Consider the following 13,880-nt stretch of genomic DNA (forward strand, 5'->3'; position numbering starts at 1 on the left):
ATCGTTAAGAAGTTTAAAACAACTGGAACAGTGGTAAACAAGCCTGGAAGAGGACACATGTTTATTTTGCCACCACGCACAGTGAGGAGGATGGTAAGAGAAATAAAAAAATCTCCAAAACTCACTGTTACAGAATTGCATCAAATGGTTGCATCTTGGGGTCACAAAGTCTCCAAAAAAACCATCAGGCACTATCTACATGCCAACAAGTTGTTTGGGAGGCATGCAGGGAAAACAACCTTTCTCACTCAAAATCATAAGCACAAACGTCTGGAGCGGTACTGGGCCTTCAACTGGGACCGTGTGCTTTGGTCAGATGAGACAAAGTTAGAGCTTTATGGCAACAAACACTCTAAGTGGGTCTGGCGTAACAAAAAGATGAGTATGCAGAACAGCACCTCATGCCCACTGTGAAGTATGGGGGAGGATCGGTGATGCTGTGGGCCTGTTTATCTTCCAAAGGGCCTGGGAACCTTGTTAGGGTGCATGGCATCATGAATGCTTTGAAATACCAGGACATTTTAAATCAAAATCTGGTGGCCTCTGCCCGAAAGCTGAAGATGGATCGTCACTGGGTCTTTCAGCAAGATAATGACCCTAAACATATGGCCAAGTCTACACAGAAATGGTTCACCAGACACCGTATCAAGCTCCCACCATGGCCATCTCAGTTCCCAGACATCAACCCCATTGAAAACCTGTGTGGTGAGTTGAAGAGGAGAGTGCAGAGGAGAGAACCCAGGTCGTTGGATGATTTGGAGATTCTGTGCAAAGAGGAATGGTCGAAGATCCCTCTTTCTGTTTTCTCTAATCTTGTGAAACATTATAAGACAAGATTAGGTGCTGTTTTATTAGCAAAAGGGGGTTGTACAAAGCATTTACATCAGGGGTGCCAATAATTGTGGCACACATGATTTGATGTAAAACAATTATTTCTTAATGTGGGATTTTTTTTCCTTCTAAATAAATGCACTTGTATTAAAGGTTGGATTTTACCCTTTTTTTCATTGTGGTCCTATATTATTTGGAAAAAAAAATGAATTTATCAGAAGCTAAAGAACACATCTTAACCAGGGGTGCCAATAATTGTGGAGGGCGCTGTATTTATCAAAGACCATAATGGTGAAACAGTTCAAACTCAACCCTGCACTCCTGCTGCAACTTCTGACCTATATTTTCTTTTGAGGTCATCGACAGTGGCTGTGCTAGACTTGCTTGCACAAATTCAAGTGACGGACAGGATATGGTTTGTGCTTCTAATATTCCATTCAGCATTGTCATGTGGTTTCACCCAAAATGCAAACCGATTGAGGCCCTCTGTTGTAACGGCACTGCGGCCCTCCACATTGAGTTTACTTTGGATCAGCATTTTTGTCTCCTGACTGTGGGCTATATGCTCTATATTCAAAGTGTCCTCGAAGATTATGTCCCAAGAAGCTGAAGCTGCAACATTAGCCTCTTTCTGTAAGACAACACTTACATGACGATTAGCAATCACTTCTTCGCATCTTTTAAAACACTATGTTGTTTTAGAAAGTGTTTAAGAAAATACTGTATATAATTTCACTTCTATGGTTCGTTCAGTTGCTACACATCAAATGGTCAAATACCCATATATAGTAGACATGGTAATTACACAGTTTCTGTGTTTGACTATGGTAATCTCTTTTCATAGTTTAAAAAACTGAAATATTGCAATATGTTAATTATAAGATAAGACATTGATTTGATCTGATACAATTGATGTAGAATATGAGCAAAAATAATGTGTCTTTTTCTAGAGTTTACACAACATTTCCCAACACTTTTTTAAAGCTTATTGGTCCTGGGATATTATCACGGCAAATTAATTAAAGTCAATAAATCAATTTATTTGTCAAATTGGGGATTGAAATTCAATCAAAAATGTCCATGGTAATCTAAACTTGTGTTTACAAGTAGGCCTATGTAAAAATGTGAGGGACGATGTGCAATTTGTGTGTGTGTATGTGTGTGATTGTGTGTGTGCGCCCGCATACGAGTGTGTATCTGTATGTGTGTGTGTTTGCGTGTGCGCATACATGTACAGTATGTGTTTATCTGTGTTTGCATGTGTGTGCATGTGTGTGATTGTGTGTGCGTATACATGTGTGTGTTTGTGTGTGTGAGTGTGTGTGTGTCTCTCTCTCTCTCTCTCTCTCTCTCTCTATCTCTGTGTTTGTGGAGGAGGCTAGAATGGAAAAGTGGGACATGTGTCCGTCATCATATTAGCTGCGTCTTCATTTAGTTTGACACACTTGACACTCACTATGCATCCCCTCACAGTTCTGTCCCTCTGCTGTGTGTGGACCTTGTCAGGTAGGCAAACATTTCATCCCATTTGTTCTCATCGCAGCTCACACAACCTGATCAATATGGCTCACGACTGCATAGACCCTTTCAAGTTTCCAGTTGAAATGTTCAAAAACAACGTATTGAAACTCTAAAATGAAATCTAATTGGACTTTAGTGTAATATTTTAATAGTTACATTTTACTCAATGTTGGTTTCTAAGCCTTAAGAACACATGTTTTTTTATGCAGTTGAAAGGGTTGGTAATGCATTGCATTGTTCCTTAACTCATACGGTAAATGTGATTATTTGTGCTAGAGAGGAAGTTTACACTTTACCTGAAGGTATCTACATAAGAGTGACATGACGTTGTCATGAATGTGTCATAAACATTATAAACTAGTCGTAAAAGTTTATGACTTAACACCTCTGTCATTAAGTGTCATTCGGTTTTTGTCATGGCGGGTTTGGTTTAGGGTTAGAGCTAGGGTTCATGTGCTCATGACAGTGTCATGTCACTCTTACAGTATATACCTTCAAGTAAAGTGTTACTGAGAGGAATAATAAATCCTGTGGTTTACAGGATTATTTACCGTTTATGTACCGTACAAAATGTGTGATGCGTTAATACGTACATAAATAGAATGGGTAGACTACATGAGATCTAGATTTATCATCACACCAAAATGGGAAAAGGCACGAATGCATAAAATGTGTCATTTATATGGAAACATATATTTTTTTTAAAATCTGGTGTGATTAGATAAGATTGGATTAAATATATTTGGAATGGAAGTTACGTTCTAGCAGCCCTTTAAGCATAAACAAGAGTTACATATACACAAACATATACGCATATATAACCCACAAAACTAAGCAGTGTTGTCCTGTTTGTCTTTATGTGTCCTGTAGGACAATTTGCAAATAAATGTTCTGCCCAAGATTACAAAAATGTCAAAGAGAAGGGGAATCGTGCGTGCTGAAAGTTCTGTATCTGCACATATTTACGCTGATCCTTAAATTTTTATGATACTGATTGTAGGGGCCACAAAGTGTAATTTGCCATGCATTAGCCTGCATTGTGTATAAACCGCAGGACAGTGTTTTATGCAAATTGCACTTGTGTATTAGCCTGAGGAAATTTAGCAAAATTGATTGTATACACTTGTATACAGTTAATAAGTGTGAAATTACGGTATACAGTAGCCTAATGTTTCAGAGTGACCATATAACTTTTCTGTAACTTCATAACTTTTAACTTTATAAACCTCCGGTACAAATAGAACAGTTTGCCATTATTATTTATTGATTAAGCAGATGATTTTACCCAAAGTGACTTATGTATGTCAATTATATTGCAAGGACCATTCTCCCCTTGCTCAAGGGCACAATGATGGAAGCCGGGAATTGAACCCACAACTTTTAAGGCTCCAGCTTGCTAGTCCAGCCCCATTGGACTCCATTTAGCCCCATTGCTGCCACCACCATATGTAGCGCTGTACTTCATACAGTATAAAGAATGAACGAATGGCACACTGATTGCTATAGAATGAATTTACCTCTTCACTATTTAACTTTGCCTCTGGTACAAATAGAGCAGTTTGCCATTATTATTCATTCATATAAGCAGATGATTTTACCCAAAGTGACTTATGTATGTCAATTAGATTACAAGGGCCATTCTCCTCATTCTCCTCTCCTCATTCTCCTGGGAAATTAAAGCTTACGCTTGTCCCTGTCTCCTAGTTGCCATGATGAATCTCACCCAGCATCCTCCGGTGATCAAAGGCAGAGTCAACGAGACAGTGAGCCTCTACTGCCAAGTGCTCGACCTCGTGTCGTTCTGCTACACGGTGGCGTGGATGAAGCTGCACCCCCAGAGTGACACGCTGGAGCTCTGCAGGAACGTAGAAATGCAGATAGATGCCGAGAGTCAATCCTGCCGAGCAGACATCCCTTTGGCAACCACGGAGAAGTCCGGGACGTACTACTGTGCTGTGGTGTACAAGGAGAAGTTGTTCATTGGCAATGGAACAACGGTTGTTGTTGAAAGTACGTGTATGAGTGAGAGTTTTTGTTGTTGTTGTTCAAGATATCCCATACCCATTTATGTTGTTGTTTACGATATCCCATATACTGTACATTCATGTAAAACAATATTGATCACACTTTATATAGTCCACTTACAGACTATCTACAGGAACTCACATGATCAACAAACTATTTGTTGACTACAATGCATGGTTCATTTTTGATTTGGTTGGATTTGGTTGAGGTGTTATTCAGTAAATCTTCAACTGCAAGTTTACTTACTGAACTTGAATATTAATATGGGTGTATACCTACAGTATATATATCCATGTAAGGTTGTAGCAAAATATTGTTTTGCCCTGTTTACTGTTTTTGCCCTGACATTTTTTTGCAAGAAGTATTCTGTGGATAAGTGCTATATGTACTACTTTTTGCTATGTATTTTTACAGGCCAAGACAGTCCCTCAGTTGAAATTGCATTGACTGTCCGCCACAGAAACGATTCGCTCGCTGTCCTTACTTGTGTGGCCACTGGCGTCCACCCTTCCAAAGCACGCGTGTTCTGGGTCCAGGAGGACGGGAGAGAGGAGAGTGGCCAATGTGAGTCTATCTGGACCAACGACAGCAGCCCATCATCTGTATTCACGCGCAACCAAGTTGTAGTGTCTCTCCCGGAGTTTGGGTTGGGAGAGAGCCACACTTGTGTGGTGGAGAGTGGAGGGGTGAGACTCAACAGAAGCCTCACCTTAGGTGGTAAGCCAAATGCTCGAATCAGCTAAATAGTAAATGGTAAATAGTAAATGGTAAATGGTAAATGGACTGCATTTATATAGCGCCTTTATCGATTTCTGCGAGCACCCAAAGCGCTTTACATTAGCATGCCTCACATTCATCCATTCACACACTGATGACGGAGGCAGCCATGCAAGGCGCCAACCCAAGGATACTTTGACAGGATCAGGAGGAGTTTGGCTCGAACCAGCAACGTTCCAGTTACTGGACGACTTAAATTCAAGCAGGGCTAAATATACATTGAATATTCCAATTATGTTGTGGTGTTGTTTTAACCAAATTCCTGGCGATATTCCATCGTACTGGGAATAAAGCATTGACTTTATGGTAAATGTATTGGTTGAGTGAGTGGGCTTGATTGACTGATGCATTTTCTTATTTAGATCCTCAAGCCATATGCTACACCACTGCTAGCGTACATAGAATGCTAGGGATTGCATCAGCTCTTTTGTTGCAAATGATGATGGTTGCCATGGCACAGCATATCAAGAAGATTCTAACAGGAAGCAGGTCAGTGCTTTTCAGAGGAAATATGTTTATCCTGTGTAGGCCTACAGCATTCATTATGAATTCACATCACTATCTTGCTTCAACAGCTGGCCAATGAGCAGTAAGTCACACCGAACTGGATGAAGAATGAAAAAATGTTGAGCATCAAATTTGAAGTTCACCTTGAAGTTGTGTTTTGATAACATTATAGGCCTACATCATACATGCAAAGGATTTCAACATCTGACTCAACTATAGGCTACCCTTTTGACAAAGGGATTAGCATGTTATTTCTTGTGTCCAGCAGATGTCAGTGTGTTTTTGCAAATGTTCCCATCAATGTCACAAGTCATTTCTATTTTTGGCCCACAAAGGTTGACAGACATGTTAATGATTTAGGTTTTTTTTGTTGAATAGGCTTGGTTGTCCGGCCACTGTGTGAAATCCCCTCTCTATAGCACTAGAAATGTAGCACCTCCCTGAAACTGATGTTACTTCTGTCCTTAATCATGGTGACACTTTTTGATTTTCATACTGGAACTCATCAACTAGAGTTCACACCCCAAAAAATAGTTGAAATGTCTGGCTCATTTATGTGACCATTTGAATACCAGATTAGCCTATGTAATGACTGCAATACAATATATAAAATAAAATAAATCTTTGATAAGGTCTTTATTAATAAAGCTATTTGGATATCTGGTGTGTCTAACGTTCTAGTTTGTTGTTAAAGGGATATTCCGCCATTTTTGGAAATACGCTCATTTTCCACCTCCCCTCGAGCAAAACAATCGATATTTACCTTGTTCCCGTTCATCCAGCCATTCTGTGAGTCTGGCGATACAACTTTTAGCTTCAGCCTAGCATAGATCACTGAATCGGATTAGACCATTAGCTTCTCGCCTGCTAGCTTCATGTTTAAAAGTGACTAAGATTTCTGATAATTTTCCCATTTAAAACGTGTCTCCTCTCAAGTTAGAAAGTGCAATAAGACCAACTGAAAATTTGACATGGAACTACACTCTCATCTGGCGTAATAATCAAGGCAACTTGCAAACGTACCATAGGCGCAGTGATAACATACGCAGCATCTGAAAATAGTCCCCATAGACATCAAGCAGTAGTAGTGCCAGTAGCTGCAAGTTGCCTTGATTATTACGCCAGATGAGAATGCCTAGAAAAACGGCAGGGTTCATTTTCAGTTGGTCTTATTGCACTTTCTAACTTGAGAGGACACACGTTTTAAATGGGAAAATTACCAGAAATATTAGTCACTTTTAAACATGAAGCTAGCAGGCGAGAAGCTAATGGTCTAATGCGATTCAATGATCTATGCTAGGCTGAAGCTAAAAGTTGTATCGCCAGACTCACAGAATGGCTGGATGAACGGGAACAAGGTAAATATCGATTGTTTTGCTCGAGGGAAGGTGGAAAATGAGCGTATTTCCACAAATGGCGGAATATCCCTTTAAGCACACAAAACACTGAGAGACAGACAGGCAAGTATTATGATTTACAAACATTATGGCATACAACAGATCAATTGCACATTTAAAAGGCAAGCTAAAATATGAATGTTGTTTTTGTTGTTTTTGTTGCTGTTCTGTCTTCCCATCTCATATAAGCAATGTTGCAAAGGGAGAAAGTGTAGAGGTGCACACATTCAGGCAACCTGCAGGTGGGGTCGTGTTCAGAAATGAATGTATTAAGAGGTATAATTCAATGAAGACATTTACTCACTATGTCAAGCAGTTGAGACATCAATTTTTTGGAGAGTCTCAAACTTCACACATGTGTGCTCACACGCATCTTTTGTGACTGACAGAAGCGAAACTACACTGACCAATTACCATTTTTCTATACGCTTAACCAAAGACTTTGAATTCTGCTTAAGTTAAAAAATAGCTTTGGGTTGGTTAACATATCAATGCTGCAAACTTGGCTAGATACACCTTCACTTCATTCCTCACACCTCATCATAGTTATCATTATACAGATATGATAACTCTATGGTAACACATGAATACTACAGTACAGTATGTGTTTCCCTGGAAGTCAGGTAGTGCCAATACAGGACCAAGACTCTTCTGCACTCAGAAAAGGCAAAATAGTTGGTCTATGATGGGTGTGAAAGTTTGCTTTCCGGATTACGGAAACAATATGCAGAGTCACATAATTCATCTGATCCACTTGAGGACTTTGGTTTGGCTGATGTGAGTCCTTGCAGATCCACTTGAGGACTTTGGTTTGGCTGATGTGAGTCCTTGCAGATCCACTTGAGGACTTTGGATTGGCTGATGATGTGATGAGTCTTTGCAGATCTACTTAACTCGCGCTCTGGATGCCTGTTCCAAATGGATCTGATCCAGAGTGGCATACTGCACCTCCTGGATACAATCAGACAAAAATAAGATGTTTTTTATTATCATGATGTTTTCCCACAATAAGTTGAACTGGACAAAACATTTCAAATTATACGATATTGTTCCATATTGAGTGCAGTTATTCCATATCAGGACCCCTGACATCCAATCCAAGTACAAGCATGACACTTTGACACAGTGTTACCATTAATTTGAGACCATGATTATGCTCCTACACCAAGGGATTCATTGTCAGAATGCATTGGGGTCTCCATAGAGCATTTTGTAAAACACATGCACATACCTTTACAACTAATTGTGTAAACTACTCAATATATATTCATCTATATCGATCTACTTTTACACACAGCTTCAAGTGACTTAGAGGGCCAAAAATGTGGTTAGTTTATAGATGTTTGTAATCTGGTAAAAAGAAAAACAATATGCTAGCCTTTTCTTATTGTTTCCCAATAAACTATAGGATCTCAGCTTTCTAAAGAAGGAGGAAAAAGGAAAGACATGGCATATCCTACATGAAGTTAATTTCATTAGCAGCTAAAGGTTCAATACATCAGACAATGTCCTCTAACTATCCCTTGTGTGATTTTTACTTACCATTTCAGATGATCTTATGTCATGTCTTCCACGGTTGCCTTGGGGGAAAACACATAGTTGGTGGTTCTTTAACATGCATGGGATAGGAGCACATATAGCCTCTTATGCTGATACCAACAACTTAACTGCATACAGTACCTTGCATTTGCATTCGAGGAGTAACATTTTTACATCCAAAACAACCAGCCTTTTCTACATTTTATATGCCATCAATTCTACAATAAAACTATGCATAACTCGCCATATCATGCCATTTTACAAAAGATTGCTTACCATGATCTGGCCTTCTGTTTTCAGTCTGTCGTCTTTTGCCACTAACCTTCCGACCTGTGAATGAAAAGGGTGTCATTACTGTCAGCATCAAAGTCAAAGATTTCACAACAATGCTGTAGAATGTGTAGGGCATACACCTCTTAACAGACACTACCGCTAAAAAGTTTGGAGTCACTTAAAAATGTTATTGTTTTTATCATTAATGTTGCAAATAACTGTTGTAGAAAGAAATGGCTGATCTTTAATGTAATATCTACAGTACATACAGTATGCATACAGATGCCATATACTGTATATAGCAACCATTCGTCCAGTGTTCCAAAGGCAGATTCTGTTTTGTAATTGGATGTCATTTTAAAAGGCTAACTGAGAAAACATTTGAGAACCCTTTTGAAATTATGAAAAAATCTTTCTGATCTTCTGATCTCAGCAGTGTACCTCTCCAACAATTTCTGAGAAGTCATTCTCAAAATGAAAAATCATGAAAAAGGTATTTTGAAAACCAAGTCTTGTGGCATGTGTGGGACATTTGTGTCTATGATGCCAAGCTGGTTTGATGTCTTGAGGTAGGATTGTGGCTGACCCCTCCCACCTTAGACACAATCTCTTTGAACCACTCCCCTCCACCAGGAGGCTGTGGTCCATCAGGACCAAAACCTCACCGCGCAAACTCGACCCGACTACAGTTGGCCTCACCAACAAAGCCCAGGTAGTCCTCATGCTCTACAGTTGATTTATGTTTGAATGTAAAACAAATGTTAAACATTAAACTAACTTTACCGCCCATTTATATTCTTGGACACACCAAAGTGAGTAGGCTACTCCCTTTCTCTGTATGTCAATGTATGTTATGGGTAGCCGTGGCCTACTGGTTAGGGCTTTGAGCTTGTAACCGGAGAGTTCCGAGCCGATTCAATCCCGACTAGTGCACGGCTGACTGTCCACAGCTCCGGCTTAGTGTGTGTTCACTAATTCACGGAGTGGGGTAAAAAGCAGAGACTGAATTTCCCTCATGGGATCAAAAGAGTATGTATACTTAATAAATGACCAATTGCAAGTGACCTGGCACCCAACATTTATCATAACCCTACCCAATTTTTCTGTAATATAGTTGGTACAATAAAAAGAGAAACTAAATTAAGCTACATTGCTGCTACGACAACAAGCTTTTGAGGTGACAACATGTGGCGAGCACAACTGCTGAACTTGCCATGACAGAAAACCACTGCAGAGAAGATGGCCATGACAATGGCAAAGAGTCCTGAACTGAAGATTCCATAGACCAGGTAGGAGGACCACGAAGACGAGTCTATATCTGTGTAAGAGAAAATATGAGAGGATACATGACAATCAAACTCTTCTTCTTTCAGACATGTTCCTTTAAAAATGTTACTGAAGAAAATGTAAAACGTATACCCTGCTGTACTGTATGTATTGTATAAACTCCAGATAATTCTGTTACCTTAACGTAACACACATTATGTGAGCTAATTTTACAAAAAATTAAATGAGAGCACAATTTAGTGAAACAAGCTACAGTCAGCAATTCTGGCAGATTGAGGGGGCTTAGCCAACATTTGATGTTTACATGATGTTTACAACTCTCATGCCCCTGCCCCACTACCACTGAGCACCCTTCCATCAAGTTTGTGCTCCTAGTTTATTAGTTAATTTAGTGGGACATGTACAATTAAAGTGTAAGTCTGACGAAAATTTAAACAAATGTGTTTCTCTGAATGAAAATACATCAACTAAGCCGTGGAAGAAGTATTTTCGTTGATCACGCAGCTACAGCCCAAAATCGCAAACAGTGGGTTAGCATAGGGCTTGCAGCCATACACTTTCAAACTCACATTTGTAAACCCCTAACATTGCTCAAAACAGCGCATATATATAATCCTCTTTAGAATAGGAGGGTAATTTAACTAACACCAAAAAAGCCCACCAGAGGCTTTCCCCCCCTTAGCCAGTTGAGGAAATTTGAGGTGGGCTGTAATTCCTGTTGCAGTTCTACTCACATTTTCTGTTATGTCTGTAACTCTGCTGTCCAGCTGGGCAGGATACTCAATACTGCCTCAAAAACCATTAGCTACAAACTTTCCCCATGCATTTGTGAAATCTACAAGGCTCGTATCCACTGGAAAGGCCTACAAATCAAGATGAAACTCACACTGCCAACTCCCTTTCCACCATCCTCCCATCAGGGAGAAAGTTGAGAGTCATTAAGCCAAAAACCTCCCGCTTTCTCAACAGCACATGCAGAGCCATTACATGTCTACACAGCTCTACATCCCTGAACCAATACCTCATGAAAAAAGGTTCTTGTGTCTTTGTTGATGTCCTGTCATGAGCATCTTGAATCGTGAGGTGAAGCAATGTTCAAAGGAGGCTGTGGAGGTGTTTCTAACCTTTCAAGAACGCCCAAGGGGCATGAAATGTAAAATAGTTTTTTATATATATCACTTTTGCTGCATTTGTAATTATTGAGTGAACTTACAGTGAAGGGTCTTGTTGATGTTTTGGCCACTGGTTTCCACCGAGCATATACACTGGGCTCCAGATTGCCAGTCAGAATCCGACAGCCAGAGGAGGCCCTGGGACATCTCCCTCCCCTCTGACCAAACAGATTCAGTCAACCCAAAATGTTCCTCATCGTTTACAATCCAGACGATGCGGCCTTCTGATGAAGTGACCCCTTCTACCCTGCAGATGAACAAGGTTGTGCTGTTTCCACTGTCCGATGACGAGACGAGTTCCACTGAGACATCAAGATTTTCTACAACAGATGTATGAAACAGTTGCAAATGAAGTAATTCTCTGGTGAAATGTTGAAACGTGTATCCTAATGTTAAATTAATTTAAATGAATATGGTTTAATCACACAACACTTTACTTTGTTAAGCCTAATTACCCATTTACAAACAATGGGTGGGTTGAACCAAAAAGGATTAAATTAATCTTAGTTCAAGGATTTATAGATCTAGGTTTCAATTTGATGTGAGGTCTTTTACTGAATTTTAAGCATGTTTTAACAAATACACAATAAAACCTTAATCTGTGATTGCACCAACAGGGATTAAGTTTTAACATGGATCAAATGAAGGTATATCTATTAAACATAATCAGGTCACTGCCATGTTTAATTGCGTAATGTATATCTTATTATAGATTCCTTGTTGAATTGGTACCTCCTTCAAATTCTTCATCATCATAAAACTCTGTAGGGTTGAGATGGTATATCTAATAGACGGTGTATCTAATTTTGGGATTTGATTTTCTTCAATCCATCTAATATACAGTACTGTATGCAGCCATTTCAGAAAACCACCCTAGCAGCAGGTTTAAAGTCAATCCGTAAAGTTTAAAGCAGTTGGGCAAGATTAAAATAAATCCAGGTTTATGTGAACATTTACCCTAAGATTAAAAGGATGGTTTAATTGTAAGTCTGATTACCTTTAAACCAGGTTCAAAGTTTGATGCAACATGATTAACGGATAGCCCTTGATTTAATCCTTGATTTAAACTTAATCCTTGTTAGTGCAACCCACCCAATAACTCACCAGTAACAATGACAGCGGATCCATTGCCATGCAGAGTGTACCGATCTGGTTTCACCAAACAATAATACATGCCAGAATGTGTCTGAGTTGCGCTGGTAATCGTTACTTCACATGCTTCATCAATGTCATTGGAGTTATCAAAGCTGACGGTTTCCATTTTCCCAGTTGCTGGATGCACTTTCAGCCAGCTGACAGAATGGCAATAAACACGTTCACCGCCAAAAGAAGTAACAGCACCTTTGCAATGGCACTTCAGTGTTACAGATTGACCCACCATCACCTCCACTTTGCCGGGGGTCTGCATGAATATCTCAGTCAAAACATGAGATGCTGAAATTTAGAAATACCATGATGTGATGGATGATACAGTTACTGTCAAGAATGGCTTGTGATGAAATAACTCCTTCTCATGTCTCCTTATCATGTCTTTGTAAAACTGACTGACAGAAAAAAACAAACATCGAAATGAGGTCTTTCACTAGGCCTATACCATATGTAAATGCAACTATAAAAATATTAAAAGAAATTCAAACGTGCAAAGCCCATTAGTGTTAAAGATTTAAAACAGAATAACGTGAAGGAAAACATACTTTTAGCGGAGAGGAGAAAATGCAGCATCCAGATGCACGCGATCATTTTGCCAGGTGTTGTTCATGTGTCCCAGTCTCTGTCCCGTTTGTGCTGACACAGTCAAACTGTGCCCTTTGCGTTCTCGCCACAAGACGACTGATGTTTACAGGAAACCCTGTCTTGATTTTCAACTATGATATTTCCATTGCACATGAATGACCTACATTGAACTGAAGCCCAATCCAACTGGAGAATAGGCATCCCACTGACACAAAGGACAGTTTATTTGGAAGAATATCTTAAACATTTTCAACTCATTTTCTTTAGGCACTGGGTTGGGCACTGAGGTGATTAAGATATTGTTTGCTGGCCAACTACTTGCCAACACAGTTTTAGAATAGGTTTAGTTTTGACTTTAGGTCCACAACCTTCACCCACAAGGAAATGTCTTGGCTGATACAACAATTTTTTTATTTCCAGTGCATGGGTTCAAAGAAGGATGCCAAACCAGGTCAGACTTGAATAAGCAGCCCTGTGCCACAATCAGGTCAAAACCATGCTTGTTTAAGGTCATATTTTGGGGTCAATAAAGCAGCATTTTCTGATCATAACCCTCTTTGATTTTAAATGCGCATTTATGTTTGTATATAAAATATAATTATATGTAGAGTGTGTATTTATTCATTCACTCAATCTCTTCATTGAATATATGGTTTATTAAGTTCTTTTGTGGTGATCTTCTAATGACAAGCATAGAGCATCTCTTTTTGAGCATTTGCAGGAAAGTTGTTGTTTAAAGATACGGTCGGGTTTAAATTGAATTGTGAGTGTGCATATCAGTGCATATAGCATGTGAAAAGGTCAAGTAGGAGGGTTC

General features: G+C 39.4%; 1 protein-coding gene across 2 annotated transcripts in view; it reads right to left on the bottom strand.

Annotated features, from left to right (window-relative positions):
- Positions 1 to 7,046: 7,046 nt before the first annotated feature.
- LOC134072781 (uncharacterized) overlaps positions 7,047 to 13,880 on the bottom strand; it is a 71,822-nt gene continuing 64,988 nt past the window's right edge. Inside the window, exons 1-7 of one of the 2 annotated variants that reach the window (XM_062529622.1) lie at positions 13,024 to 13,142; positions 12,434 to 12,763; positions 11,371 to 11,649; positions 10,084 to 10,188; positions 8,874 to 8,927; positions 8,601 to 8,638; positions 7,047 to 8,009 (exon numbers count right to left, since the gene is read on the bottom strand). In XM_062529622.1, the coding sequence (XP_062385606.1) occupies positions 7,944 to 8,009; positions 8,601 to 8,638; positions 8,874 to 8,927; positions 10,084 to 10,188; positions 11,371 to 11,649; positions 12,434 to 12,763; positions 13,024 to 13,069 (918 nt within the window). In that variant the 5' untranslated portion in view covers positions 13,070 to 13,142 and the 3' untranslated portion in view covers positions 7,047 to 7,943. Of the gene's footprint in view, positions 8,010 to 8,600; positions 8,639 to 8,873; positions 8,928 to 10,083; positions 10,189 to 11,370; positions 11,650 to 12,433; positions 12,764 to 13,023; positions 13,143 to 13,880 lie in introns of those variants that run through there. The other variant, XM_062529621.1, reaches the window with a different exon arrangement.

This window comes from Sardina pilchardus, chromosome 24, assembly GCF_963854185.1.
Source record: "Sardina pilchardus chromosome 24, fSarPil1.1, whole genome shotgun sequence".
NCBI classification, from domain to species: Eukaryota; Metazoa; Chordata; class Actinopteri; order Clupeiformes; family Clupeidae; genus Sardina; species Sardina pilchardus.